Source organism: Oreochromis aureus, linkage group 5 (assembly GCF_013358895.1).
Source record: "Oreochromis aureus strain Israel breed Guangdong linkage group 5, ZZ_aureus, whole genome shotgun sequence".
Lineage (NCBI taxonomy): Eukaryota > Metazoa > Chordata > Actinopteri > Cichliformes > Cichlidae > Oreochromis > Oreochromis aureus.
In genome coordinates, this window is record NC_052946.1 from 17,251,640 (window position 1) to 17,278,578 (window position 26,939).

General features: G+C 41.2%; 1 protein-coding gene across 3 annotated transcripts; it reads right to left on the minus strand.

Moving 5' to 3' along the window:
- On the minus strand, nt 1–26,265 carry rbms2a (RNA binding motif, single stranded interacting protein 2a). 3 transcript variants are annotated; one of them, XM_031747954.2, is made up of 14 exons: nt 26,109–26,265; nt 15,257–15,417; nt 9,307–9,365; nt 8,941–9,032; nt 5,691–5,848; nt 5,459–5,538; nt 5,224–5,333; nt 5,008–5,051; nt 4,719–4,812; nt 4,358–4,408; nt 3,557–3,667; nt 3,346–3,426; nt 2,377–2,464; nt 1–620 (listed from the first exon to the last, which is right to left on the minus strand). In XM_031747954.2, exons 1-13 carry the CDS (start codon nt 26,178–26,180, stop codon nt 2,384–2,386), a joined length of 1,194 nt encoding a protein of 397 aa, XP_031603814.1. In that variant the 5' UTR covers nt 26,181–26,265; the 3' UTR covers nt 1–620; nt 2,377–2,383. The 3 variants fall into 3 exon arrangements, with proteins under 3 accessions (XP_031603814.1, XP_039468588.1, XP_039468589.1); XM_039612654.1 differs by having other exon boundaries at nt 15,257–15,414; nt 26,109–26,262; XM_039612655.1 differs by lacking the exon at nt 26,109–26,265 and adding an exon at nt 25,864–25,982.
- Nucleotides 26,266–26,939: the final 674 nt, after the last annotated feature.

Consider the following 26,939-nt stretch of genomic DNA (forward strand, 5'->3'; position numbering starts at 1 on the left):
ACACCCCAACCCGTCCCGCTGCTGCAAATAGAATGTCAAACAACAACAGACATCAGGAAATAAAAATAAACCTTTGCATATTTTACAAAAAGAAAAAAAAAATCAAAAAGACACATTGTGTTTCAACTCTTCCTTGAATCACTCTGAAACATCCAGAATGCTCAGTTAAAAATAAGAATTTGCTATATTACGTGCACAAAAATAATGCTCTGTCTTTTCCTCCTCTTTTAATTTTTTTTTTTTAAAGAGTTTTTAAACTTCTTTTTTTGTTACGTTTCTTTTTTTTTTCAGTTATCAAAATAGATCAAAGCTTCTCTTGAAGAAGATTCCCACCTTTGGTTGATCAGCTCTTGAGGATGTGAGCTGAAAAGTCTGATGATGTTAAGTGTTGTCCTTTTTCTTTAAAAAAAACAAAACAAACAAAACAAAAAACACAGAAACAAACAAACAACAGACACACACACGCACACAAACAAACACACTCGCAGGCATACACGTGTTCCTTTTGTTATCCATGTTCAAGTCGGGTTGCTTGGTGATGGTATGGAGCACAGATCTCTTCCAGCTGAATCCTGTTTGGTTGGATTGATTTCACGCCCTCGGCCCCACCCTGCCGGGAGCTGTAAAACACACGGCTCAGCGTTGACACTCTAAACCCACTCACGCAATTCCACTGATCATAGTTTAGAAAACATTACATGAGATGCTTTTAGACCATAGCAGACATGATTAGCTAAAGTTTGCCTTTTAAAATCATATTACGCAATATCAAATGATTCCTTTCTACTCCTTATTTTATTTGAGTTTTTTTGGCCGATGGACACGCGGTGTGACCGCCTACGCCTACGATCACTGAAAGCACGAACCACACCTGATTCCGGTTTGGCTGCTATTGCGTTTAAGGTTGCGTCACTGTGCATACCTGGACCACTTCCAGCGCTGCAGCGATCTTTAGATGCCTTACTGGAAGTCTGTTCTTAGCACCCGCTGACCTCAAACTTGCCTCAGAGCAAACATAAACTTGGTGTCAGATAAAGCCGATGGTGATGAGAGTTGGCTCCCACTGAGGCAGTTTTCAAACCTTCGAGTGATTTATCACCTCGGGAAAAATGATCCGTCATCTGTTTTCTCCTTTTCTTTCTTTTCACAACCACCGGTTAATGCACCAATGAAGTCCCCCAGAGTGAGACGACCACTCGGTGCAAACAGCCTCAGCCGTGCTGCGGCCCGGCGTGAAAATGTTTTTTAGTCACAGCAGCACAATCTTCACTCACCGCATGCCCTGTGTTTTCAACCTCTTCACCATGAGGGTTGCAATTTTGACGCAGCAGAGAAGATCTGGTAACCACTGCGGATAGTTTAAAGTGGGAAGAATGGGGACTTCCAGGGTGGGATCTAAACATGGCAGCAGCAGCCCTGGATGTGGTGCACATGTCCAGGCAAGGATATGACAAACAGCATACAGGCTTCTAATCGGAGGAGTCACAGAACTTATTTATTGTTCTTCATATTATGAGCGTGTTCGGCATAGTCTTCTTCTTGATGCCTCTAAGCATAAATACTGAAGCCATGATGTGTTTGACTCTCGACATCATAACATATATAACTACCTCCCATAACTAACTACTCATAATTCCAGGTTTTTATGCAATCTATACTAGAGTGTCTCAAAAAAATTATTGTGAAAATGTTCTTCTTTGGGTATTTATTTGAAAATGTAATCCTCCTTATATTCTACATGTATGCTGACAAATTCACAGCCTTTTTCTACATTTTGATGGCTTACAGCTCATGAAAGTTAGAAATCCAGTATCTAGTATCAGATTATAATCTTTCATAAGATCAACTAAAAAAAGGATTTACAATACAATAATGTCCAGCTTCTGAAAAGCATGTTCATTCATACACTTGGTGCTTAGTTCAGGCTCCTCCCCCTTGGCTTACTGCATCAACACGATGTGGCATAGAGGCGATCAGCTTGTAGCACTGCTACAAACAATTACATTTAAAATATTTGATATTTTGCTCTTAATCAGCTCCATAACTGAGCTGTTTAACTGAGAAATTTTTAACCACATATGTAGGTGGAGTGTACAGAGAATTTCTCAGTTTTAAAGTCCCTATACAAAGAACTACACACTCATAAACAGACAGCCACAATGACCATCATCTCTTTATTTTTCTCGAGTTTTTGATTTGTGGAAACCTCCTTTAAAAAAGTTATTTTAACTTAGTAATATTTTCACCATTGCAATCATCGGTGTCACTTTTGACCGTTACTTATTATTTTATTTTCATTGCAATTAAGCTAATTAAGCAATTTACAAACGCGTGACTACATATTTGTAATTTGCAGGAAGGAGCGACCTTACCTACCTTAGCTTTACTTGGTGTGTTGGTATGAGTAGTTTGTGTGTTCTGTAGGAGTCTCCATTGCAACCTGCTGCTGCTGGCCACCGTTTTCCTGGGGTAAAAAAAAAGAAAAAAAAGTCAGGTTTAGCAACTTAATTATTCATGACAACCACACAGATGTTAGCATAAAGGAGACAGACGATATTTTAAAACTCCCTTTCTAATCACATTAAATGCATCTTATCCTTTTGTGTACATGCACAAAGAGCAAATATTAGATTTACAGAAAGAATCTGTGAACCTAAACTCACAGCCTCCCCCTTTCATGTGCTTTCTGTTGCACTTCATTCATAAATCATCCATTTTCTCATTCACAAGGTCACCTAAGAGGCCACCACTGCTATCACTGAGCTCCATTCAGCAAATGGCTTAAAAACACCCCACAGGCTCAGAGGCCCTCCTGCAGAGCACTCTGCCTGGATCTGCCACAATACAGCCCTGGAGCACACAGACTGCGCAGTGATTGCCAAAGTAAATAAAGAAAGACATAAAGAAATTGCAAAAGCCTGCCCAGTTAGGTAATAGTCTAAAATCTGAGGTTCGCATATGGCTGGATTCAGGTTATCAAAGGTTACGCATGGACTCAGGCCAATGTTGGGCAGAAACTGAAGCAGACACTCCATTTATACACGTTCTCCCCTGCTGGAAATATTCTCTTTGCTTCAAAATGACTTCACAGACACAGGGACGTACACCGCAGTTAAAGGTTTAGCTGGTAAATTCATGATCACTCTAAAAAGGCTCTCAGGATATCGAGTGAATTCAATCAGCCAGCTGGCACCTTTGAACAACCACCTTTATTACTTTTGTCTATTTCTTTAGCCACGTTCAATTATTAGTTACACAGTATGTCCCACAAAAGAGTTTTCATTTTGAGCCAGCCACTTCATGGAAAAACAAAACATCATTAAGACATTAAGAAACGCTTCATACCTCTACTGGGACGCTGGAAGGAGGCACTGGGGTGTACTGGGGGATGTAGGTCCCCTGCATAGTTGTATTGGCCGGAATATACTGTAGGGAAGGCAGCAAGGAAAATGAAATCTGTAACTGTGTGTTTAGTATTTCAGGCGAATAATTACACTTGTAAATTTCGTTAGTGACGGGGACAGTTGTTTGTGTTTGTGTGTCTGTTGGTACTGACTGTGCCTGTGCTGCCCAGAGACAGGTGGCTTAGTTGCTGGGTGAGAGGTCCCATCATGGATGTGGGCTGGATGGACATGGCATGTTCCATTGTTGGGGTAATAACTGTACCCTGCGAACGCACAGAGACACACACCTAAATGCAGTCCCAGAGTGTGACATGTATCACCTAGTAACTACATTTTGTTAAAATGTAGAGGTTAACATTTACCATATTTTATTAATAACACTGGTACAAGTTTAATATTAAAAAAACTGTAGAAATCTACTGATGAAACAAAAGCCCTTTCAGGTGTGCATTCCTCTTTAAGCTTTCCACATGGCTTCGGCACGCACCATAAAAGTCACCCCAGCAGAAGATATTTGTCCTTTCATTTGGTTAATGCAAATCATAGCTGCCACTGGTCAAGTTCAGATAGTGGCAGCAATGCAACTGATGCTGGGCGGCCATAGATACATTGTACAGTTTAACATGCTGCGCAATTACAACCACAAAAAGTATTAAGACTAATTCATTAATGGCCTTCCCTAAAGCAGGTCAACGCTTAAAGCGTACGCTTAAAGATCACAACTATCAGGGATCCAATAAATATTACAGCTTCCTGTGTGACCACTGAAGCCGCTTGTTCCTGTTGATTTCCATGTAACAGAAAGAACTCTGTTCTCTTTCATTATCACTGCTGTGACACTTTGATTTGTATATCCTGCTTCAAGCGCTTTTTGCATTTACACTTTTGTTTATGCCTTTTTGCCCTGTGGGCCAAGCGAGAAGACCAGAAGGCGCTAAAGGAGAAATACTCACAGCTGGCTGCATGAGGTATGACTGATGGTGCATCCAGGACGGGTTGTGTACCTGTAGAGACATCTCAAAATTACTTTTTGATATTTTTCATCTGGTGCTGTCACAGTCCCCTCAGAGCCCTTAATGTGTAAGCTGGCACAAAAAGGTCACAAGAACAGAGACAGAACCTGGATGAAAGCAGCCGTCCTGCATGTTAACTTACATAATGTGACCTTAATGAGGGATTCGGTACAGAAAAGCAACAGAAAAATACATGATTCACTTTCATGCAGATTTTAAAAGCCAGCAGGGCTAAAAATGAACAAACAAAGAAAAAAATAACTACTAATAATTTGAATATAAACAGAGTGAAAAGTCCCACCTGGTAGGATGAGACAGGAGAATGCATGTAGGGAGAGAGGGAAGTCTGAGCAATCATTCGATTTGGAGCCAGACTGTAAGGTGAGGAGTAGAAGCTGCCAAACACACAGAGCAACAAGAAGAAAACATGAAAGAAACTGCAACATGTCGACAATTCTCAGCTAATTTAGCAACATTTCTGAGTTCCTGCAATGTCCAGCAGAGGGCAGCCTTTTACCAGTCTCTGATTGCTATGTTTATTTTCCTGGAGGGCTGGGACTGTTTTTAGTCAGTCCGTGCATACCACTCACCCATTTTGTAAGGCTGTGGGGTCATACGCAAGCGTCATTCCTCCCTGGGAAAACAAAAAAGGGATTCAGAACCAGTGAGGTCATGCAAACACCGGTGCAGTATGTACTAAAACAGTCTGCTAGCACAGAGTGTGGACGATCAAATTCAAAACTTTCCAGTATGTACTTGATGTGATTATTCTCCATAATTTGAGAGGAGAAAAAAAAAGACATTACCGTATCTCCGTCTCTAGCCCAAGGTCTTCCATTTTGGAGATATTTGCTCTGGTTCTGCCTCTTCTTCTGACCTCCGTCTGCAAACTTACATAATAAAGGCTCTGTGGGCACTGAGAAAGCAACAGGTCAAACAAGAGAGTGAATTCACTGATCACGGTGGGGAAGAAAACACACTCAGCTCCAGCACTTACAACAGTATCAGGTTTCTACAATACAAAACAAACATTCCACGCACCGGGTACTCCTGGTGGAGTCTTGATGAATTTGCCATTGAAATGCTGAATTATGGCCTCGCACTTCTCCGTGGATTCCATCCTGAAAAACCAGACAGAGTCAAATTTAATCCCTCTTGAGAAGCACTGTTTGCATTCGCTTGGTCCGTGCCAGAGCTGCACAAATTACACGTAATTCAGAGCAGAAAATGTGCTCAAGACACGATGGACCACCATGCGACCCCACAGTCTGACCTGGCAAATCCGACGCCGCGGCTGGTCCCATTAGCATCTCGGAGGATGCGTGTGGAAATGACCTGGCCAAAAGACTTGAGCATGCTCTCCAGCTCTTGCTCATCCATAGACACGGGCAGGTTGGAGATGTAGAGGTTGGTGGGGTCCTGCTCCTGTTGCTATACAGAAAGTGAGAAATGAGAATCCATTCACTTGTGCATCTTTTTAAGCTTTGAATGAGGAAACGCGGCGCCGACTTTTTATTATTTATCTCAAAGTGACCGTGTCGGTGCAGACGCCGCTGCTTTAATCAAGTATTTACAGCTGCCTAAAGCGTGAAGTTCTCCGACTTCAATTTAAAAATATATTTCAGCACACTTTCCTGGCACTCTTGCAAATAGAAAAATGTTGTCACTTTCAAAAATCTTTTTTTCCCACATGGCACAAATTTCTGTGTAGGCAGCAGTGCGACCCGTCTTTCCATCAACACCTGCCACTGCACTTGGCAAACTGATTAAATCACATTTGCGCACCGTGTCAAGCATAATTTAGTAACAGAACCTGCTGAAATGTTTTTAAGCAATTAGTGACAGACCAATAAAGGGAAAACCTGAATAATCTCTCACCGCTTTCTATGTGTCACTGCCACAGCTGAGGAGGATTTGAAAAACCTTGCGTGCACGCTAAAAAACCACTCTGACATTTGCAAAATATTAATTTGTGCACAGGGGTAGAGAGTCGCGCTTTTTTGGTATAATTTTGACTAATGAAGAGATCTTGATGGCTGCGAGTAAATTAAGAGGAGAGATCATTTGGTGGCACTAGCTTGAAAGCGAAACCTTGTGTGACTATGCAGAAGCAGACAGGAAGCCAGGCGTGAAGTTAAAGAGTTCACAGAGCAACAGGAACCTGGCAACCATGAAAAAAAAAAAGAGGCTGGGCTAAAAAACAGGGGAAGGAAAAAAAAAACGGAGAGCAGAGAAAGAGGGAGGAAATTAATAACTCAAAAGGCTGATATTTTGTTACGGAAGGAGGAAACTAGCAGGGTAGGACCTACCCAGGCCTCTGCAGTCATTTGGGCAATTAGAAAGGAGAACGACACAAAAAGAGTGAAACTAGAAAAGAAGACAGATTGGTGTCTTCTGACTAGCAGGCTGCTCTCTATACCATTTTATCTCTTCTTTTCAGTGCCTGCTGCACGCAATCAGACAGCTCTGCACACCACAAATAACAAAAGCTTTTTAAATTTGGATAGAGAAGAAGCTGTCAGAAGCTGTCAGCGAGCGAGGCAAATCGAGTTACAACTGTTTAGACTGGACTGATCCAAGCAACAACCAGGAGAGGACAGCCAGTACCTCAGATACTTGCCAAGCTGTTCGGGCACATTTGACAGAGGTGGCGATCTGACAATGAAGAATTCCTAAGAACATTTATGGCATTAAAGTATGTCAACAGCTATCTTAAATGTTTTATAGCCTACGTATCTCCTACTCTCAGCCATCTGGTGGAGAGATAACCTATTTTCTGTGATTGCCGTCATTCCTGCTAACACAGCTATTATGCAACAGAGGAGCAAACCGCAGGGGTCATGGGCCAGCTGAGAGTAATGGAATTCAAAGCCATATGACAAAACAAACACAAACAAAAAACTCCACCCCTTTTCCCTTTTTTTGTTTTCCCCTTTAGCTCGGCCAGCGCACACAGCAGACGCTTTGATATTCTAACAATTTTCCTCCTGCTGTATTAAAATGTTGCCGCACGCAGCTCAGGCGCATGAATGGGATTTGCTGAGGTGTCACCGTGTATTGTCTGTGCCAGGCCTTCACCGAGCCATGTCTGTTAAGGTGTGTCTCTGCGTTAGCTCGCTTGGCTGTTTGTGTGTCGAGCAGCGTGTGGGTGATGACGTCTGAGTTCAAACAGGGAGGTGCTGAGAAGTAAAAAAGAAAAGAAAAAAAAAAACAGAGGGGGTGGGGTGGGGGGCTCTATTTTTAACTTTGCCATTGTTTCGCTGCCCCTACACACGCAGCTCCTCTGGGCTTGCAGCCTGGAGGCTGGGGTGGCCCGTTCAGGGACTTAGCACACACTCTAAGGACATCTAGTTCAAGGTGTGGTTCATTGTGTTTGTGAATAACACTCTGCAGCAGCCATGGTGAAGCTGCTGGCAGGTGAACCTGCCCTTGATATTGATATTACCATTGACTATAGCTCTTTTTTTTTGCTGACCTGAAATACCCACTGACTCTGAGACGGTGGTGTATATTTAGGTTTATATAGTGGTTATCAACACCTCTCACTGAGCACATGCTGTCTGGGTGAGTCAGGTTATGGTGTCCAGTTGCACTTGTCAAGTACAAAGATACGCAGGATTGTATGGCACTCTTAGAGAAGCGGCTCAGTGAACTTAGACTCAGGGTTTAGTTGCACTGGACTGTTTCAGGTCAGCTGGCAGTGTGTATCCGTTACAGTTCTCCAGCGCTGCTCTGAGGGAGACCCTGGTGTTACGTTGCTGCGGGTCTGTTTGGGTGCAAGATTGAGGGAGGAGGTAGGGACGCCGGGGTGGAGTGTATTAAGTGCTGGTGTCTGCCCCAGGCCCAGGCCCAGGCGATGGACAATGCCAGTCCATTGTGCCTGTCCCATTGACAGCGGGTGTAGTGGCACCCTCCCCCCCGGGTTCCTTCAATGGGGAGCCTCAGAGCCAGAGGGATCAGCTTAATGGGCCGACAAGAGTAGCTTTGACTTCAGACACTTGGACAAAGAGTTCAGAACAAGTGCTACAACAGGAGCAGGTTTGTAACATACACAGCGCAGAAATGAAGTACGTGAGGGGGGAGGAGACAGGAGGTAGTGCGGACGACATTGAAGAGAGAGGCAAAATGAGGATTTGAGAGGAGACCGAACAGAGCGGAGGAACAAGCAATAAAAAATATGATCAGCAAACTGTTTCTGCAGGTCTAGTCTGGGCTGTGCATCACTGGGACATCTCAGTACACACACACCTCCCTATAGACAAGAGTTTACTTTGAACCCTTTCCAACAGCACAGTCGCTGCCAATTAGGCCACTGCATGTAACAGTTTTTAACCTTTTACATGATAGTGTGTGTACGTGCGCAGTAATGGGGCCATGACTCTTGAGCTGATGGCTCTCTGAAGATCAATAAGGGTACAAGACTGGGTGATGGGCTAAACAAGCCATGTTTAAATCTAATGGTGGTTGGTAAACTTGGAAGCAACAAGCGGTAGATGGATACAAGATAGTTGGCTAATTCTTACCTTGGCCATCTGAGCCTGGACCCCAGTGGATTTCAGAGCTGTAACAGCTTTCTGTGCTGCTGCCGGACTGTCGAAATCCACAAAGCCATAGCCTGTAAAACAGACAAACTGATGGTAAAAATGCTGTAACATCGGGAAGTACATGAAAAGATGCCATGTGTTTGCTGAATATAGCACCTCTACCAAAGTCTTGAGCCACATTTCTCTACATTTTGCTGGAAAAAATGGGAAATGAGCGTTTTTCACAAATGGCATGCTTCTCCACAGCAAAAGAATGACTGAAAATGACATTCAAAAAAATATGCATATATAATAATAAAAAACAACCCAGTCTTTGAAAAGATTATTAAAAAAAATGGAGTTTACCTTTACATTTGTTGGTAGTTTTGTCCAGAATGGCCTTGGTCGACACAATTTTGCCATAACTTCAGGGAAGAGACAAGAGCGCAGAATACAGGATCAATGACGAGACAAGGTTACTATGAGGCAGCAAGAGGAATCTGCTCCTATCACATGCATGCCAATATTTATAAATTTCCCCTGGCTGCCAGACTACAGGTGTAAACACGAATACAAAATCCTTTGTGCAATCCTTTGTGTGCATTTAATGATCTTAAGAGGCACCTAAAACTTTGTCTGACTCCTCCCTCGTGTCTTTGTTCAGGCCGCTGTACAGTAACTCTGTTCCCCGACGTTGTTTTTGAGGACAGGGGACGGCACCCCAGGGCCAAAAACAATTTGTTCCAGGCCCGTCTTTACCAGACACACACACACACACACACACACACACACACACACACACACACACACACACACACACACACACACTCTAACACCTCTCTTCTAAAAACAGCTCTGCTCTGGAGTATTTTTGACTTAAATACAGCTTAAACGTCTTGTCACTTGCAACATCAGACTCTCAAACTGAGATATTAATTTTAAGGAAAATGCATTCTCATCCACCCATCTACAAACAAAAGAAAGAATATAGCGTGCGTAACACAAGTTTATGTCTTAACCTGTCATTTCGGTTAACAGCTGTCAACAGAGACGCACAACAAGTCAGTCAGTAAAAGATGAAAATCAGTTAATGCATACATCCAGCCACATAAATACTGATAGTATGAAAATCACCTTAAAGGCAGCAAATGAGAAGTGTTATGCAACATGCTGAGACTAATGGAATGCAGTGTTGTAAGACGGTGCATCAGCACTACAGTATAATAGACCTGCCCTTGTCTGGTGAATTTACCCAGTGAGAGAGGCTGGTGCTCCTCTGTTTGGGCAACATGGCGTCTGGGCGGAATGTACACTGTAACCTGATGCTTCACCCCTCCAGTTCGCCTTCCTTCCTTCCCACCACGTCCCGCTCTCTCTCTCTCTCTGTTTTTCCACCCTCACATGGTAGCACACTGCTGGGTCCTACACTCCGGCCTCGTTTCAGTGCACTTTTAACCACATGACTCAGACCAGACTTGATGGTCACAACAGAGACGTGGGTAATAACTGGCAATTCAATTTAAAGACAACGCTACTCCTCCACTTTTGCCCTAAATGCACAGACCAGAAGTTATATAGGAGCAACGTTTATGGCTCCACTTCAGTTACCGCGGTGGGGCATGACTGAATGTTTGCATTGACCTTATTAGCTTATGTCTGTGTGTTAAGTTTGATATTCAAATAAACGTATATATGCATTTTGATTATGATGAATTAAAATAATCTAGAAGTTCAGCTGCACAGTTTATAGTGGTAGACCATAACCTACTTATAAAGAAAAGCTCCTTATTGCAGGCATTAATAATTCATCAGCCATTACCAAATAAACACAGGCTATGTTTATACTGTCCCAGTGTCATCTAACAGCTGCAAAGTGGTTGTTAGGCATGAATGTACACACACCCCTGATATAATGTAACCCATTCAAGCCCAAATGAAGTTTTACAGTTGGACCTCTGGCTTTCACATATGGACACAGTTGATTTTATGGTGGATTTTTGTTAGTATACAAAACTGAACTAGTGCTATGCTGTTTACAGCAATTTGAGAAACTGCAGAATGTGTCCAATGACATTTTCATGTAATTATACTTCAAGTATTTCTATGTTGTGCTGTGTTTTACCTCTACATCACTTTATTCTGGATGCAAATGCCGTACTCTGAACTACAGGACGCTTTGGTTACTTTGAGGCTCCTGTGCAGTTCAACATTTCATTTCTGAACAAATATTCCGATTGCATTTTTTCTACTACTACGATGTTAATGAGAGTGGATAATCATGATAAGGTAAAGCACCGTTCTGCTATGAAAGCAGCAGCCCCACCCACCTGGAGTTCAACCCTTGTGTTTATGAGAGGCAGCCAGTCAAATGAAGTTGACCTAATAGGAGGGTGGCCAGCCCAAATCAGCTGATGGCTCAACCTCTGCAAAACACTTTGCAACCCAACTCCGCCTAATCTCCTCCTTTTCATGTTATTCATGCTCTTGCTGACTTAATCAATGTCACGTACATTGTCAATGAAGCCTGCTGTGTTACATGAAGCATTTGTGGTGGTGCTGCTGCTTTCCCTGTCTTAGGCATTACACAGAACAGTGCCACACTGCCAAATAAAAGAAAAATGCCTGCAGAAGTCATAATAATCCTATTTGGACAAACACGGACCTAACAGAACTGCAAGTTTCAGACAGCGGACAACCTTAGGGACTGCACTAAGGGTTACTTTGAACTTTGAATCATGCCAGGCTAATCTAGCAAGGTCCATGAATAGAAACAAGGAGCTGGAAATTTGAAATAACCAGTCCCCTTTAACTAAAACAGAGCTGAAAGCCACTGGTTTCTTTTTATAGCGGTGTCTTTTCACTGATATAAAGCCTCAGAAGTAAAGATCCCGTACACACATGCACGCACATCCTTCTGAGACAAATTTCATTAAGTTTATCCACTACTCTTTTTATAGAAAGCACTTTGTCACCTGTCACCTAATTATGTCAGAACAGTAAGTGTCTGATTATTTAGGAAAAAGCAAAAATGTCTGGCATTTACAAGCAAAGAGCAAAATGTAGATGAGAGATATAAATGAAGTCTAGGTGAGAATCAAGTCTGAATATTTTTATTATCAATGTAGATTATATGTCAGTACTCGAGGTACAAATATTGTTTGACTGAAACAACATTAAGGTGTAATAAATGTGAGTTTGACCTTGAATTGTACTTAACTATCACTTATCTAGAAACCAAAGGTCTTTAGTGGCATTGCTGTGAGTTCATTAGGCACAGTGAAACTACTATGTTTGTTGTATGGACAACAGAAATGTGCTTAAAAAAAACTGGTTGACCTGATGTTAGGCATCTCTATTTTTTCTGGTTTCGATCTGATACCTTTAAACTAAAAAAATCTAAAAAAAAACCCACTTAAGACTTACTGATCACTGAGAGTTAATTAGAACCAAAGATAAAAATAAAAGCTGTCATTTATGACTTCCCCAACAACAATGCTATAAGAGTTTAAAAGGTCAACAGGCACTGACTGTGTGACCCTGCGCTTACCTCGGCTCCTCTGCAGGAGAACACCAACCAAGCACACTATGGAGGCCACAGGGGCTTAAAAGACAGCCCTAACCCATATATGGTCATCTGACATTCTTTCCCAGCAGGCCATGCTACTTTTTTCCCCGCTCATTTAAGTTTCTCCTTCAACAGTAGCCCTCCCACCCTCCTCTAAAGTCTCCGTCCTCTTTCCACTTCTCTGCCAATCCACAATGGCTTCTCTGTAAATCTCTTTAACACTCAAACTTCCTGTGTTTCACATCTGCACATTTCTGATCTTCTTAGATTGCTCACACACACAACAATTCATGAGTGTGTGTATATGTGTGTGTGTGTGTGGTCACAAGCCAAGTAAATTCTCCCTGTAGATTTTAATACTTCTGATACTTTTCTCTGTATGGTCAGGATGATTAAAATCAAAGTTTTAAAGATGGATGGTCTGTGATGTTGGAAATTTTACCGGGCATTTTTAATTAGAAGTTGTGTACGCTTCTTCGCAGAGACGCGCTTTTACTGTGAAAGAGCCCTGATGGATGTGGGACTGAAGTTCACTTCTGTGGCATACAGCACTCACTTGCAGCAGCCAAAAATCAGTTTGGGTGTTTTTGCCTGCATGCTTGTCTGTAAAGCTAACAACACTGGCTAGGCTGTTTGTTTACAGGTGTACGAGTCTGGGTTCACTGAGTTTAAACCAATTCTCAAAAAAATGCAAAGTTAAATGAGGAAATATTGTAGGTTTCTTTTCTTTATCTCAGCACCTATCCCATCAAGATTCATTCAACTGACTTTAGTTGTGATAAGGCTCACTCTTATCACAACTAACCTTTTTTCTTTCCTTCCTGCCTAAAGAGCACCCCCCCCCCAAAAAAATGTAATTTTGCTTTTGTCGGAGGCATGAATTTAATTTCACGCCTCCCACTGATGAAGTGCACAGCTTCGGACAGCACAGGTCTTATGACTCTTTCTCAAACTTATTCATTAACCATAAACCTACAAAAAGCCTTCAAATAAACATAGAAAGTACAATCACCTTTGAACATTCAGATAAATATTAATGTTTTTGCTCTAACAACATCATGCGTATAAGAGAATAACAGTGAAACAACGACTCTCAGAAACATCACCAGCTCCATACAGCCTTTGAACATTATTTAGGCATTTATTATGGAAATACCACTGCATGCCTGTATGTTTTATTACCTTTTAGAGTTTGACTTGTAAAATCATATTTACCTTTAACAAACACAAAACGGCTTTTACACAAAGTTGTGAATAAGGCAGGCATTTTTAAGTGCTTCATAGACCCAAACTAAGGTTACACCTTGGTATATATGAGCACACCACCACAAGTCCAACAGTGTGAATATCTTAGTTTAGGTTAGAATAAACTTAGCTTAGCAGCTAACCTGATTCTGTTTAAAGGCCAGAAGTAGCAGCACCTCAAAGGCCCCAATCAGCATTCAATACACATGTGTGTCCACTAGCAACGACAGATAAGTCTCGGTTTCTTCATTGTTATGAGACGAACATGTGCGATGAACAAAATTCAACCTGAAAGGCGTGCACCACGCATTCACTCTCAGCATGCACACACGTGGCCCATGGGACAGACTGCTACATACATGAGATTAAGTCTGGAGCTTCATCTACCACTGCAAGACTTAGATGCAAACACAGCATGTCAGCTAAAGGAATCAGAGAAACGTTGCAGGATGTTCTCTAATGTGTTTGCAGCTTCTTATCTCACACAAAGCAGCAAGAGTCCTTTATCACTGCACCCGTTCAAACACAGCAACAGCATCTACACCTAATGTAAGCCCCACACCAACCTAAGGAAAACCCTCAACCGAACTGTATAGCCGTTGTATTGCAAGTCATACTGTCATCTAATCATCACACTGTAGAACAGTGTTATTGCATATCACAGATTATAGTAGGACTTCTGTCTACATACAGAAACAAACATGAATTTGCCTAGTGCATCTGGTTTACGATGGCTACAGTCAAAATAAGACTCAGGAAAAAATGTGAAGTTGTTTGCCAAAAAGTCTCCATTGTGTATCCATTTTTAGTTCTCTGTGTGTGTAAAATCAAAGGCTGTATTTAAAAGATGGAAGTAGCCTCCACATCTGGAAATGGAAGCCAGTGAAGAAGTGCTTTCTTTCTAAGGTCCAGCAGGTGGCTGCAAAAAGAAGTCTGGTTGTATAACACCCCGTGGCTGTCAAATAGCACTTTCCTGATGGGTTTATGGTCTCCGTCAGTAGTTTCCATTTATACTGAAAACGGCACAATGTTCCTTTTGTCTTTTTTTTTTTTGGTCAACAGTAGGATTGTGAAGGTGGTTTTAGTGCCTCAGCTTCACAGTCAGATCTATCTAGCACTCGTGACTGGTTACAAAAAGCTAGGATGGTGAGGGCGAACGCACTCGGCTCGAAACTTGAAACAGAACTTAGCTTATCAATCAGTGATGTCACTGTGGTCACGTCTAATCCTTTATACACAGTGTTTTTGGTAGGCGAGGCTTTCAAAGATGGAATGAAGGCAAGCGAGATTCTTCCTTCGTCCTGTGTTCATGTTATCCAAAGCTAACCCCAGCCGACCTATAGTTTTATGTTCCACTTGACAATAGATAAATGGTATTAGATGTCAAACTTAAAAAATGAGAGTGAAGATGATTTTATAACTTTATGAAAATTCGACTTGCTGTGCTACGTACAAAATAACCACATCTTACAGAGACATTATCAAAAAGTTTAAAAAATGACTTACGGTTGGCAGAGCTTGACCAGATCTTGGTCCGTGGTCCCCGGATGGAGGCCGCGAATATACAGATTGGTTTTGCTCAGCTGTTCCCCTCCACTGCTGTTGCTACTACTGTTGGTGTTGGGACTGGGGGGTGCCATCTGGTGGCCGGAGGACACATAGGTCTGCTGCAGCAAAAAAGAAACCTATCGATTATTTTACTGTGCACAAACATTTATAGGAATAACCATCGCTGATATTCTCAAACGCCAGCAGAAACTGCACAAGTACGCTGAAGTTTTTATTAAAAGTGTGAAAATTCAAAGGCGTGTTTAGAGATGTGGAGAAATGGAAAGTAATCCTGCATGAAACAGATGATTATGTGGGAGCTGCGAAAAGTGATATCACACAGCCCTCATGTCAACACTCACCAATACCGCTTTCTGAGGGGAATGTGGGGCCTCTTGGCCGACTGCTACACACATAGGGAAAAGGGGCCTCTTATGCTTTCTCAATGTTGGGTAACCTTTTTTTTTTTTTTTTTACTTTTGGAACCACACAAAAAAATCCTGTGGTGCAAAAACCAAAGACCTAAAGATCTCAGACCAACATTTAGTTAGTCTCATGATGCAGAAATAAATAATAGCCTTGATGTTAACAATGTCTACTTTGTAGTGCAACTCGGTGCCTCGTGTTACCTCAAATGAAAAAAAGCAGATACGTCAAAAACGAGACACTGACAACGCTGCATTTATTTGCGCTCCCGAAACTCGCTGAAGTCTTCACTTTAACAGTGTAATCTTTTCCCCTCTCAAACAGTCATTAAGGTTAAAGGGTTAACAAGATCCCGAGCGGCTAGATGCAAAAACAGGGATCAGCTTAATCCACGATAATTATGAGTCTGAGAACCCCATCGGCTGATGCCTGATGACAGATATGTGGTTACAGAAATGACTCAAATCTAAACAGAAACAAGGTGAATTTAAATAGATTAATAAACTTGGAGTTTATCACTTTATTAGAAAATATGAACAAACATGCTCATGAGCCAAACATTTGACATTTACTTCAGCTATTATCTTATTTTGGTTTGTTCTCTACAAGGATGCAGTGGCAGTGAATTCTGCTTGTAAACTAATGGATGACTCACAGCTAGGACCATGAAACGGATGTTGCGCAACAAAAAGTGCATCATCTAATCTCTCTGTGGGACCGTGGCTCTCCTTGGAGATATCAAACAAAAAGATTGTGTAACTGTGCAGATGCTTTCATTTTAATGGAATAAATATGATTTTATTATTGCTTTGCCAGTGAAGAAAGAAAAAAAAACTTCTCCTTCCAGGAATAGATCTGGTAGCTTTTTTCCAAACATGACTGGGGGAATAAACACAGAGCACACCAGCTTCACCAGAACAGGCGAAACCGGCTGTCTGCAGTGAGAAAATGACTTCAATCACATTAATTTAACAGTCCAATTTCTTTAACTTGCTGTTGTATAGGAACGAATTAGATCAAGCATGCTTTCTAAATAAGCTCAGCAGGGTGCTTCTGTGAAGCTGTGCAGGAGGACAATGGGTTTATTTCATGACAGAGGAATAAAAACGGCTCGTTGATCAATCTGGTCGGGTTTAAGAAAAGCCCAGCAGGACGACACGGTCGCACCAGGATCACCAACGGCATCGCTCAATTCCGCTAATTAGACAGTATCCATAAGGGCGTGAGGTCCCTTTAAGACAGGCCTTCTGACCTCTACTTTCAGCTTCCACAACAGCAATAACCCTCTACTCCACCACCGACTTAAGCTTGAATGTAGACTTTTTTCATGACATGAGATGAGATGGGAGTACAGCCTCCCTTTTGTCCATTTTCGTTGTATCTTTTATTCCAGGAATATTTAAACATGTTCACAAGTGTGTTAGACTTCACCTTCAAAGAATTTAGCGAAAACAACTAATACTAATATTGGTGTACATATATCTATATATCAATTGCAATCGGAATGTCGTAATGAAAAGGAACGATAACAACTGAATAATTTCAGTATTGTGTTCTTAGTTTTTCCTTTTTTAGGCCTAGTAGAAAAATACATTCTGCTGGACAAATACACCCCGAGTCTGCCTACAGGAGTCGTCCTATATCGTAACAGTGAAATTCTTGATGAATATGTTTTGCAGGCAGCTAATTTGTGAATGAAAGAAGAGGACAGCAGAGGCCTATAATCTCATTCAAACTCTCTTTACCAAAAAGCCAAGTCTCATTCAGTGAGCGTATCACTGCAACAACACCCCTTAAATCACCGGTCTGCAGTCACACGGCTAACTACACACACATACCGCTGAAGCGTTGTTAAGGCTAAAAATGTGCACAGAGAGCTGCATAAAAGTTCATATTAACAATCAGACAGAGATGACTGAAGCTCAGAAGTAACTCTCTGTCAGGCTTTCAGAAAATTCTCTTTATTGCAAAAAGCTTTGAATTCACGGTGCTGTGACTATGCAGTTGATGCTCGGTCATGTTATAGTGGTGACGTGTAATCTTTCTCTCTTGGGTCCTACATTAAAGTGTGCGGGTAAATTCTTATACAAGCAAAAAATATTAAACTTAACTGAAAAATACAAGTTTGAAAAAGCTTTTTTTCCCCCCCCCCAACGGTTGGTAATTAGCTTTCACGTTATTGCAGTAATCATATTTTGTAGTCCTGATGCTGCATTTCTCCTTCTCTGTGAGACTGGAAATATAAATAGATTATTTTAAGGACCAAAGATAAAAATCAAGAAGATTTCTATAAATAAAACCATTTCCTCTATTTTTATGCAAACCTGTATGAAGACTCTGAAGCTGGAAGGAAGTGTCTATTTTAAATATAGTGTACTGCTAGCATTTAGCCCTGCCTTTAATCTCTCAAAATATCAAAGACGTACCCCCGCATTTCATGTGTTGTATTACAGTAAACTCTCAGAGGTGATTCATGCACAGGAACAGCTCACTGGCTTAAGTGAGACGTTTTACCTAATTGAATCGCATGGCTAAAGGTTTAATTCTATCAGAAATATCCTCCACCAACACCCTGAAGACATTTGACACGAGGTGTCACATGAGTGCACCTTCTTCAACCGTCCTTTAAGTCTCACGCCACCTCTGCTTTTATTTTTATTTTATTTTTTTAAATCTCAGCCTCTCAAGCTGACTCACAGAAGTACATGGACTTCCTGGTTGCGGGGGGTCTGACCACCTCCCCATGTCCTGCCGGCAAGAAAGAGCCATGACTGCCTGTGTATGGCAGCCGACTTCTATGCTAATGCACAGATTTAAAGTCCAACTAAATGAGGACACAGCTTCCAGCGTGTATAGAATTACACTGCTGAGCTGCCGCTTTACATCCGCCTCTCTTTAGGACCAACCAGAGCAATGAGTCATGGGAATTCAAAACCTAAGATCCTTCTGAAGCATTAACAAACCTTCCGGAAGAGTTATCCGATGTGTGTAACCACATCCTTTCTTCTTTGCCATGTTGATAAAAACCATACAACCAAAAATGTAACCGCTAATCTACACCCAACGGAACGCTCCGTCCCAGAAAGCAAAAGTGCTAATAATCATAAAAACATAAAGCAGGTATCTATAAAAAAGTTAAACAGTCTGTACATGTTAGCGGAGGATAAGAACAGGACTGTACGTCTCATAAAGTGGTGAGTGACAGTATGGCAGCAGGCAGGAAATCCTGTGTGTCTGCTCCTGATCTTATCACACAGCCCTCTAAATGAGGAGCTCTGCATTCCAACCAGGTGACAGGGACACCAAACTCACGTCCAGACTCGTTCCTGAATCCTCCTTCCTTTCAGTCTGCAACGCTCCCCTTCCTTTCGTCTCTTTATAGGCACCTATTAATCTTGGAATTGTCTGTCTCTTATTGTCGCTGATCACACCTATGTGCGCACGCACGCACAGGCCAAATGCACATGCCTGCGTGGCTTTCAAGCCGGGTCAGGTGGCAAAGGATGGAGAGCTTGCAAACAGATACTCTCAAACACTGGGCCAGAGCTCAGCTAGAGATCTAACAAAATGTGAGACAGAGAGAGAGCGTCTGGCATCAGTGCAGGCCTCGGCATTGGATTTCTGACAGCTGTGCTTTCTCCAAGGACTCTGTCTCCCTCTCTACCTGTTCACCTTGGCCGGTTCATGCGGCTGGCACTCCGGCCAGGGACTGATCCAAAACATCTGACACATTAAACAAAGAGACAGATAAACATATACCTGGCATGCGACCAGGAGGACAAAGGTGGCTGTACAGAAGAGTTCAAAGAAAAAAAAAACTCGCTGCAGCAAAACAGCTGGTTTTTTTACACACAACTGTGTGGAGTAGTTTCTGATACCTTTTTCAGTAGTGACTGATATAAAGGATTGGCTGATTTCAATACAATATAAATAATCTTGATCCATATTCCTCGATCTGCGTCAGAACACGCGTGCATTCTTGTTTAAATAAAAAGGTTTCCAGTTGAAACGCATTCATTTAATTGATTATTGGTACCCACTAAAATCGTGGTATCGTGACATCCCTAATCCCTGCCAATATTTACTTTAATCTTTGTCTTTATCCTCCATTTAGGGATGGGCAAGTCATGTACTGTGGGTTTTTAAGAGATTATTTGCCTGAAAACAGCTGCCTACTGCTTGCTGAAAATAGGATTAATGAAAGCAACAAGACTCCACAACAAAGTAAATGTGTGCGCTGTAAAAAGTACCCAAATAATCATAATTATAATTTTTAAAAAGAAACAGCCACCAAATATGGTTTTTTCCACTCATTCAGACTTCCAAAAACAATTGATCAATGGAAATTAAAGCCTTTGGGTGTACCTATTTTCAGTGTCAGTGTTTGAGCAGGGACGATATTAACCTTAATATGCATTAAACTGAACGTGTTTGTGTCGGGGCACACAGTGTAGAACTTTGTTGTATCAGTGAGAGGGTGACGCAGATGACTGACAGCCAACCAAACCACAGACAGTTTTCAGGCCCTCATTTAATGTGACTGCATGGAACGTATTTATGAAGCAGCGAGACATGTACCAAAAATTTAAATACAAATTGAGCCGTGTTTGTGTGCAATGAAACTGTGAATTAAGCTTGAGACAACCACCTGCTTTCTACCTCCTAGACATCAGCTGGTTTCAGTTCCTGTCACAGTGACAGGAAAATATGACATGAATGAGGACATGAATCATGTTTGACACAGCGCACAGTTGTAATGTATCAAAATGAATCCTAATGAACATTTAGTTCGCTCTACCTTCTTTCTAGCAAAAAAGAAAAGAAAACTCCACCACAGCTGTGTGGCAAAACTATTTCTTTGCACTGTGATTTCACGTACTACATCCAGGTGTGCACAGTTGTGGCTAGCAAAATCTTCACAGTGGTTCTGCTCACTGCTGAGATCACACATGTTTAATATCATAACAGCTAATCCACCTTAAAGAGAAAAAAAAGCTTGTATCACCTCTTTTTCATATACACGCTACTACTTTTTTCATAAATAGTCAGGTCAGTCCTTAAGCTGCAAATTAAAACAAATGAGGTGTATAAGGCATTTATTAATCTCATTTTATTTTTTTAAATTACCTTGCCTTCAGTATGAGGGGGCAAAGACTGCTCATTTACAACAAATAAACACTGAACAGTGTATATGAGTGCTGTAAAGTGGTTGACTCAATAAGCTAAACACAAGCTCGCTATGCTGCACCAATTAACTTACTGTTTAAAGATGTTCTAATTATCATATGAAAGCATGATTACATGTCACTTTATTATCCTGACTAACCCCAATCACTGTTCCCTTTATTTCTCCCAGAGTTACTGAGGCTTTCCATTTATTCTTTAACTCTAAGGTAGGGCTGTGCGATATGACCAAAATCTCATATCCCGATATAAGACATTTATTCTCCCGACAACGATATATAATAACAAAAATTTGATTTATTACACGGCGTGCTGCGGTGAAAAGCCTGTTCTAAGCTTTATTTTTTTTTAGCACCTGACGGCTCTTTTCAGCTTCTCATGCGTAAACACTCTGCATTCTATTTCACGTGATTCAGTTTATTTTGAAAAATCTCAACAGGATCTTCAGCTTTATTGTGAAAGGTTTATGTGGAAAATAAACATGCGGACGGCGATGGTTTTACCGTCGTTGTTGCTAACGGCAACGCATAAAAACAATCGCTTGTCCGTCTGTAATTTGGCTATATTAAATATAAGAGAAAGAAAGAAATTCAGGAAATTATACAGTGACCATCAAAACGATTAAAAAATATTGCCGTAAACAGTTGATTTTGAGACACCACGAAACAAACGATAGCTTAATATGAAAGATAGACGTTTTCATATCGTCATCCGATATATATCGTTATATCGAACAGCCCTACTCTAAGGCATTATTTTTATTTACTTTTTTACAATTACACTGTACAACAGGCATCAAACAAAGAGCTCGCTTAATGGAAAGGACTTTTTATTCACTATAATACACAAATACAGTTTAACAATTTAGTTTGGCTTAAATTTCTAAAATATTTTAGAAATCTGTCTAAAAATGTAAAACTAGATATTATATTTAATTTATTACGCAAATAATAAACTGAAGTCATGTTGTTATAGCCACATTTGAGCTAGCGTACTGGACTCAGAAATTAATGAAGCGTAACATTCAACCACTAAAACTAATTCTTCTGTTTAGGAATGTAAGTAAATAAATGTAATACGTCATCCTAATATAACAATAATAATGATCTTTACATTTTTATCTGCTCTTTGCTTGTAAAACAGTACATGGGAAAATCCATGGATAACAGCAATAATTAGATTTTAGCATTAAAAATATAATTTTAATTCAAAGAACTTGCAGTTACTGGTGGATTAAACATCGCAGAAACGTAAAAATGGCAGCTGTGGCATAAACCTTCCATCGGATGCTGGTCTATTAAATTTGTTGAGCACTGCATATGTTTTATTTCTTTAGTGCATTTAGTGCAATCATTTTGGGAATTTTGAGCAGGTCAACTATTTTCCGCGTGTGACTACAAACTGCACAGTCACGTTAAGGAGAGAACACACCGTACCAAACAAAATCAAACTTCTTAAATGACCCAGTTTACTCTGAGCACGATGTTACAGTGAGAGAGGTTTTCTTTAAACATCAGTGCTGCAAAGTAAAATCAGTTGTTCTCAAATATTTTTTAATAAACATCTGTCTGGAAGCCTTACCATAACTTACTTACATCAACTCTTATCAAGGAGTAACGTGAGAAAGCTAAACATGTGCACTTAAATGTTGCTGGTTTACATAATGCTTGAATTCAGGAATGAATACTTGTGAAAGCATTTGGAGTTAATGTGTAAAAGGATCAAACTACCGAGTCAGAAATGCATTCGAGACTTCACATCTGCTTATTTTCCATCAATGGTCCTTTTAAAGCAAATCTTTCTATCCGTGTGTCAATTTAATGCTCCAGTCAATGTGATTTATTGATTTCTTTGATTTCTTTTCATATACATAGCTGTGCTTTGACTTAGCAGAGTCAATGTTGAGGCATCCACAGCTTTAAATCACAGCACTAAGCTGACATCTGTTGAAAAGGTCTCCAGCCAAGAGGGAAACAAAAATGTGAATGACAAGTACAAAAAAAAAACAACCCACGCCATTCGATGCCGCCCTGACTGAGACTCACGATACCTTAAGAAGCGACAAGCCGCCTCCTGTTATTTTTCCATGCAGGAAGCTTTACACGGAAACCGACCAAATTTGATTTGAGAACATTAATTCTATTTATTTGAAGGAGGAAATGAGGTGCTGAGTCAGGGGAGGAGCAGCAGCCTTTAAGCACAACAGTAACCGAATGCCATTTAGCAGTCGGTAAGTCAGTCTCAGTAATCATCGTGCTCACACAAAGAGCGCTTTTCTCACCCCTGTGAATGGGTTTATTTCTCATTCTGTTTCTTATTTGATGCACTTGTATAGCTCAGGTACGGCAAAATGTGAGCAAGGGACCAAAAGAATGAAAGGAGGTGCGCGCAAATGCTGAGAAACAAAACACAGGAACTTGACCTCTCTGTGAACTTTGGCTCCCCAACATAGAGGAGCTTGGTACTACTAAAGCAACTGAAGGATAAATGTTTTGCCTACACCTTAATCTTCTTTTACATGTTGCTTAATGCCTTTTCACCTTAATTATTCCTTTGAGAAGTCTGAAACTAATCATTATGCACTGAAAACACATATAGGCAAATTTAAATCAACTGAGTATCACACATTTAATTCAGATGCAAATATATTAACTAAAAGAAGTGCTGATACTTATATTTGAAAACAAATTTGACTAATATTTAATGCTGATATCTATTTTATGTCTATTTCATGAAAATCTAAGTAGTAGAGATGGGAGCAACACTCGTGAAGCGTGCTATGACTGTACATGTTGCATGAGTTGACCACAGGAGAACACTTCCCTGTTGCCAGCACACGTGTTTCATCTGAGTCAGGCACAACTAGTAAATAAATAACTACACATAACAAAACGGTAATACAATTATTTAATGGTGTAAGCGTCAGAAAGGAAAAAAATATCACCAATCAGTCTATCTATGAGACTAATGGATTTTTAAGATGATCAGTTATCGGTATCCGTCTTAAAAAGCCGACATGATATGGGATATCATCTTTGCACTCTTTTTTGAAAACAACAATTATTGCAACACAGCAGATAAACAAAGGTCAATGGCAGATGTCATCTGCAGCCTTCATTATACTCGGACACGGTCAGCTAGCAGAGACCTGACGACCAAACAGACAAGCCTGTGTGGATATGCAGACATCCACACAGACTTTCATGCCCACTGTCTGATGATGAAATATAAGTCACTTTGAGCCAAGTGGACCGTAGCGGACTCGCAGATGCAAAAGATATAATCAAGGCCTTTTATTTGGAGTCTGCGAGGCCAAAATCAGCAGACATTTATGATCAGGTGATATCTGGTGTCAAACTTATTTAAAGCAAAGCCCAAAACATTTCAATTTCCTGATTACCAGGATTGTAAGTGATGTACACTAATAAAAAAAAGAAAAGAAAGAAAATTAGATTTAAAAAAAACAATCATATAGTTCTTGAAACATCAACACACATGGGAAAATGAAAGTCTTAATTTCCCAGTGGACATTTTTAAACATCTGAATTCTTTTGAGAAAGAAAAGTGGAAAATCTAAATAGTGTTGGCAATTCCCACAAGAATTTAATACATCACCAAAATATCTGCTTATGCAGGCAATGAAGCCTATTAAATACTGCCACATGATCTGTTGTGTACATATATGTCATTAGAAGACCAAATTAAATAAGTGAAACTGAAAGTGCTGACATGCACACACTCCACTGCTCACACTTGAGTACTTCCTTAAAAAACTGTTGACAATATCTCTTAGTCCCCAGTGGAGTTAAAAAAAAAATAAAAAAAATAAAGTGGGCTTTGATAGTTTAGAGAATGAATCATTTGTCAGAAACAATATAAAGCCCAACCTAGTAACAGCAGTGCATTTAAAAGTCTATTCAGTAACAACCCAGTGCCACTGCATCAAAAACAAATCGCTAATTGCGTTTGAGCCTGCACAAACCAAACATTTTAAGCTATTTGCCCCAGACAAGCGCAAGTGTTGACATCAGATCTGGTAGGATGAGCAGTCCACAGACAATATGTCAATACACATTTTCAAAATGCCATTCGGGGTTCAGGAGCTCACAGCAACACGCTCAGTGAAACGCAGGAAGATCAGCAGGAGATGAAAAGCCACTGTTACTCTACTGGATGTAGAAAAAAAATCACAACACGATGCCTTCACTTTCAAAGGAAAAGCTTTTACCGTCACTTAGAAGTCATTAGGGTCCACAGGGAGAGGTCTGCGTGACTAAACAAAAACACCACTCTGGAATATGGATTATAGGAAGCGAAAAGTTCTCGAAAAGTAGCTTTGCTACTTCACTGTATCGAGCCACTTTTGTTCATTTTTAAATGGCTTCTGTTACGGTGTACAGTGTACTACTCGAAGCAGAGTAGTCAGGCTACATTTGCCCTCACGCAGTTGCTACAAAAAGTGACAATGTCAACAGTGAACGCAACAGAAGAGAGCGCGATTCATAATTCTGGGAATGTAGTCATCGGGGTCCGGTGGGATTTTTCAAGGGGTGGGGCATATTCCGCTTTCTGATGGGAAACGAGGGAAAGAGGAAAAAAAAACTTTGCTAACTTACGCGGCGGCGGAGACAATAAAGACCTGATTTAACACCAGATACTTGTGTCCGGAGCTCTCTCACGGAGGAAGAGGCAGAATTCATTTTGTAACATGTTCCCTCTCAGCCTGCGTTTCTCCCTACCCCCACTTCCACAAACACCATCCAGGCACTGACGCGGTATCCCAGCACCGTACAGTAACCCACAAAAGTTGCTCCCCACCATTGACTTTTCTCAAATGAGTGAGCAGAGCCATAATCGACATCCCCCGCTTGTAGTACCCGCACACAAATACTACTAAATAAAACAGCCAGGCGTCCAGCGTGACAGGGACCGAGCGGTAGAAGGAAATTTCCCACCTTGACACACACCACGGAGCGGGCCTGCTCTTTAAGCTGAATATTTGACTCCACGAAGTCTGAAGTTAAATTCAGCTCGTTTAGCTTCTCAAGGACACTGCAGCTCACTGTCACAAACCCTCTCTCTCTCTATCTCGCTCTCTCTCTCTCTTTTTTTTTTTTTTTTTTTGGTCGCGACAGACGCAGGCGTGTTGCCCTGCAGGGCGAACAAGCCGAAAATTGGGGAAAATCCCGAAAGCGTTTACCTTTTTGCTGTTTCTGCTGTTATAGCCGTTGTATGGGTTGATTCCTGGCCTTGACGGTACGGAGAGCAGCATTTTTCTCGGCGCTATGTCCGGAGCGGCGAGCACAGCCCAGGCTGCCAGCTGACGTCAGCAGCTGGGGAAGTGAGAGCCTGGAGTCCCGCTGCTCGACGGCGAGTGGTGCTGCTGCTGCGGCAGGACAGCCCCCCCCGACCTCCCCCACCTGCCCCTCACTGCTGGCCCCTGGGATCCTTCGGGGGTCCTTCACGCGCCTTTAGGGGTCCGCACAGAAGAAGGGGTTTACCTCAGATTCATTCACCGCCCTGTGTTATTTCACTCAGCAGGGGGATTTCGAGTAGAAATCATCAGACAAGAAGGGTCTCAAAAAATTAGCTTTGTCGGAGCAGAACACCCCCCCCCAAAAAACCCCCATCAAAGTTACAGTGTGCGGTGCTTTTGTCTGAAGGTCCTTGACTCACTCTTGACTTCACAGGCATTCACCTTCTTCAGAATTCTCATTCATTTTTAAAAGCATTGATATATAATAAGGGTTCTCGATCTTTTGATGACCGGGTGGTAATTAAGGAAGCGAGCAAATGACTGAGGCCAGATAGGAAATGCACCAGCACTGCATCTTTCATCTGTAAATTATTGACAAAGTTAAAAACATCCTGTCTCAGAGTGATCCTGACAAACTAGTCCATGCATGTGTTAGCCATCACTTCATCCAAAACCCTAAGTGGGACTATGAGAGAGCACATTTCTGCTACATTAGTTTCTTCTCGTGGACTCCTTGTTAAATCCAGGACTGAATTTGAAATGAATCCTGAATGA

What these genes read in the sequence shown, in the direction of transcription:
- rbms2a (XM_031747954.2), bottom strand. Translation starts at nt 26,180, where the DNA reads ATGCTGCTCTCCGTACCGTCAAGGCCAGGAATCAACCCATACAACGGC. An exon ending in AACTACCAACAAATGTAAAG is followed by an intron (nt 9,033 to 9,306) that starts GTAAACTCCATT and finishes TCTGTTTTACAG; the next exon opens with GCTATGGCTTTGTGGATTTC. An exon ending in CTCTGGGCAGCACAGGCACA is followed by an intron (nt 3,427 to 3,556) that starts GTCAGTACCAAC and finishes CCTTCCCTACAG; the next exon opens with TATATTCCGGCCAATACAAC.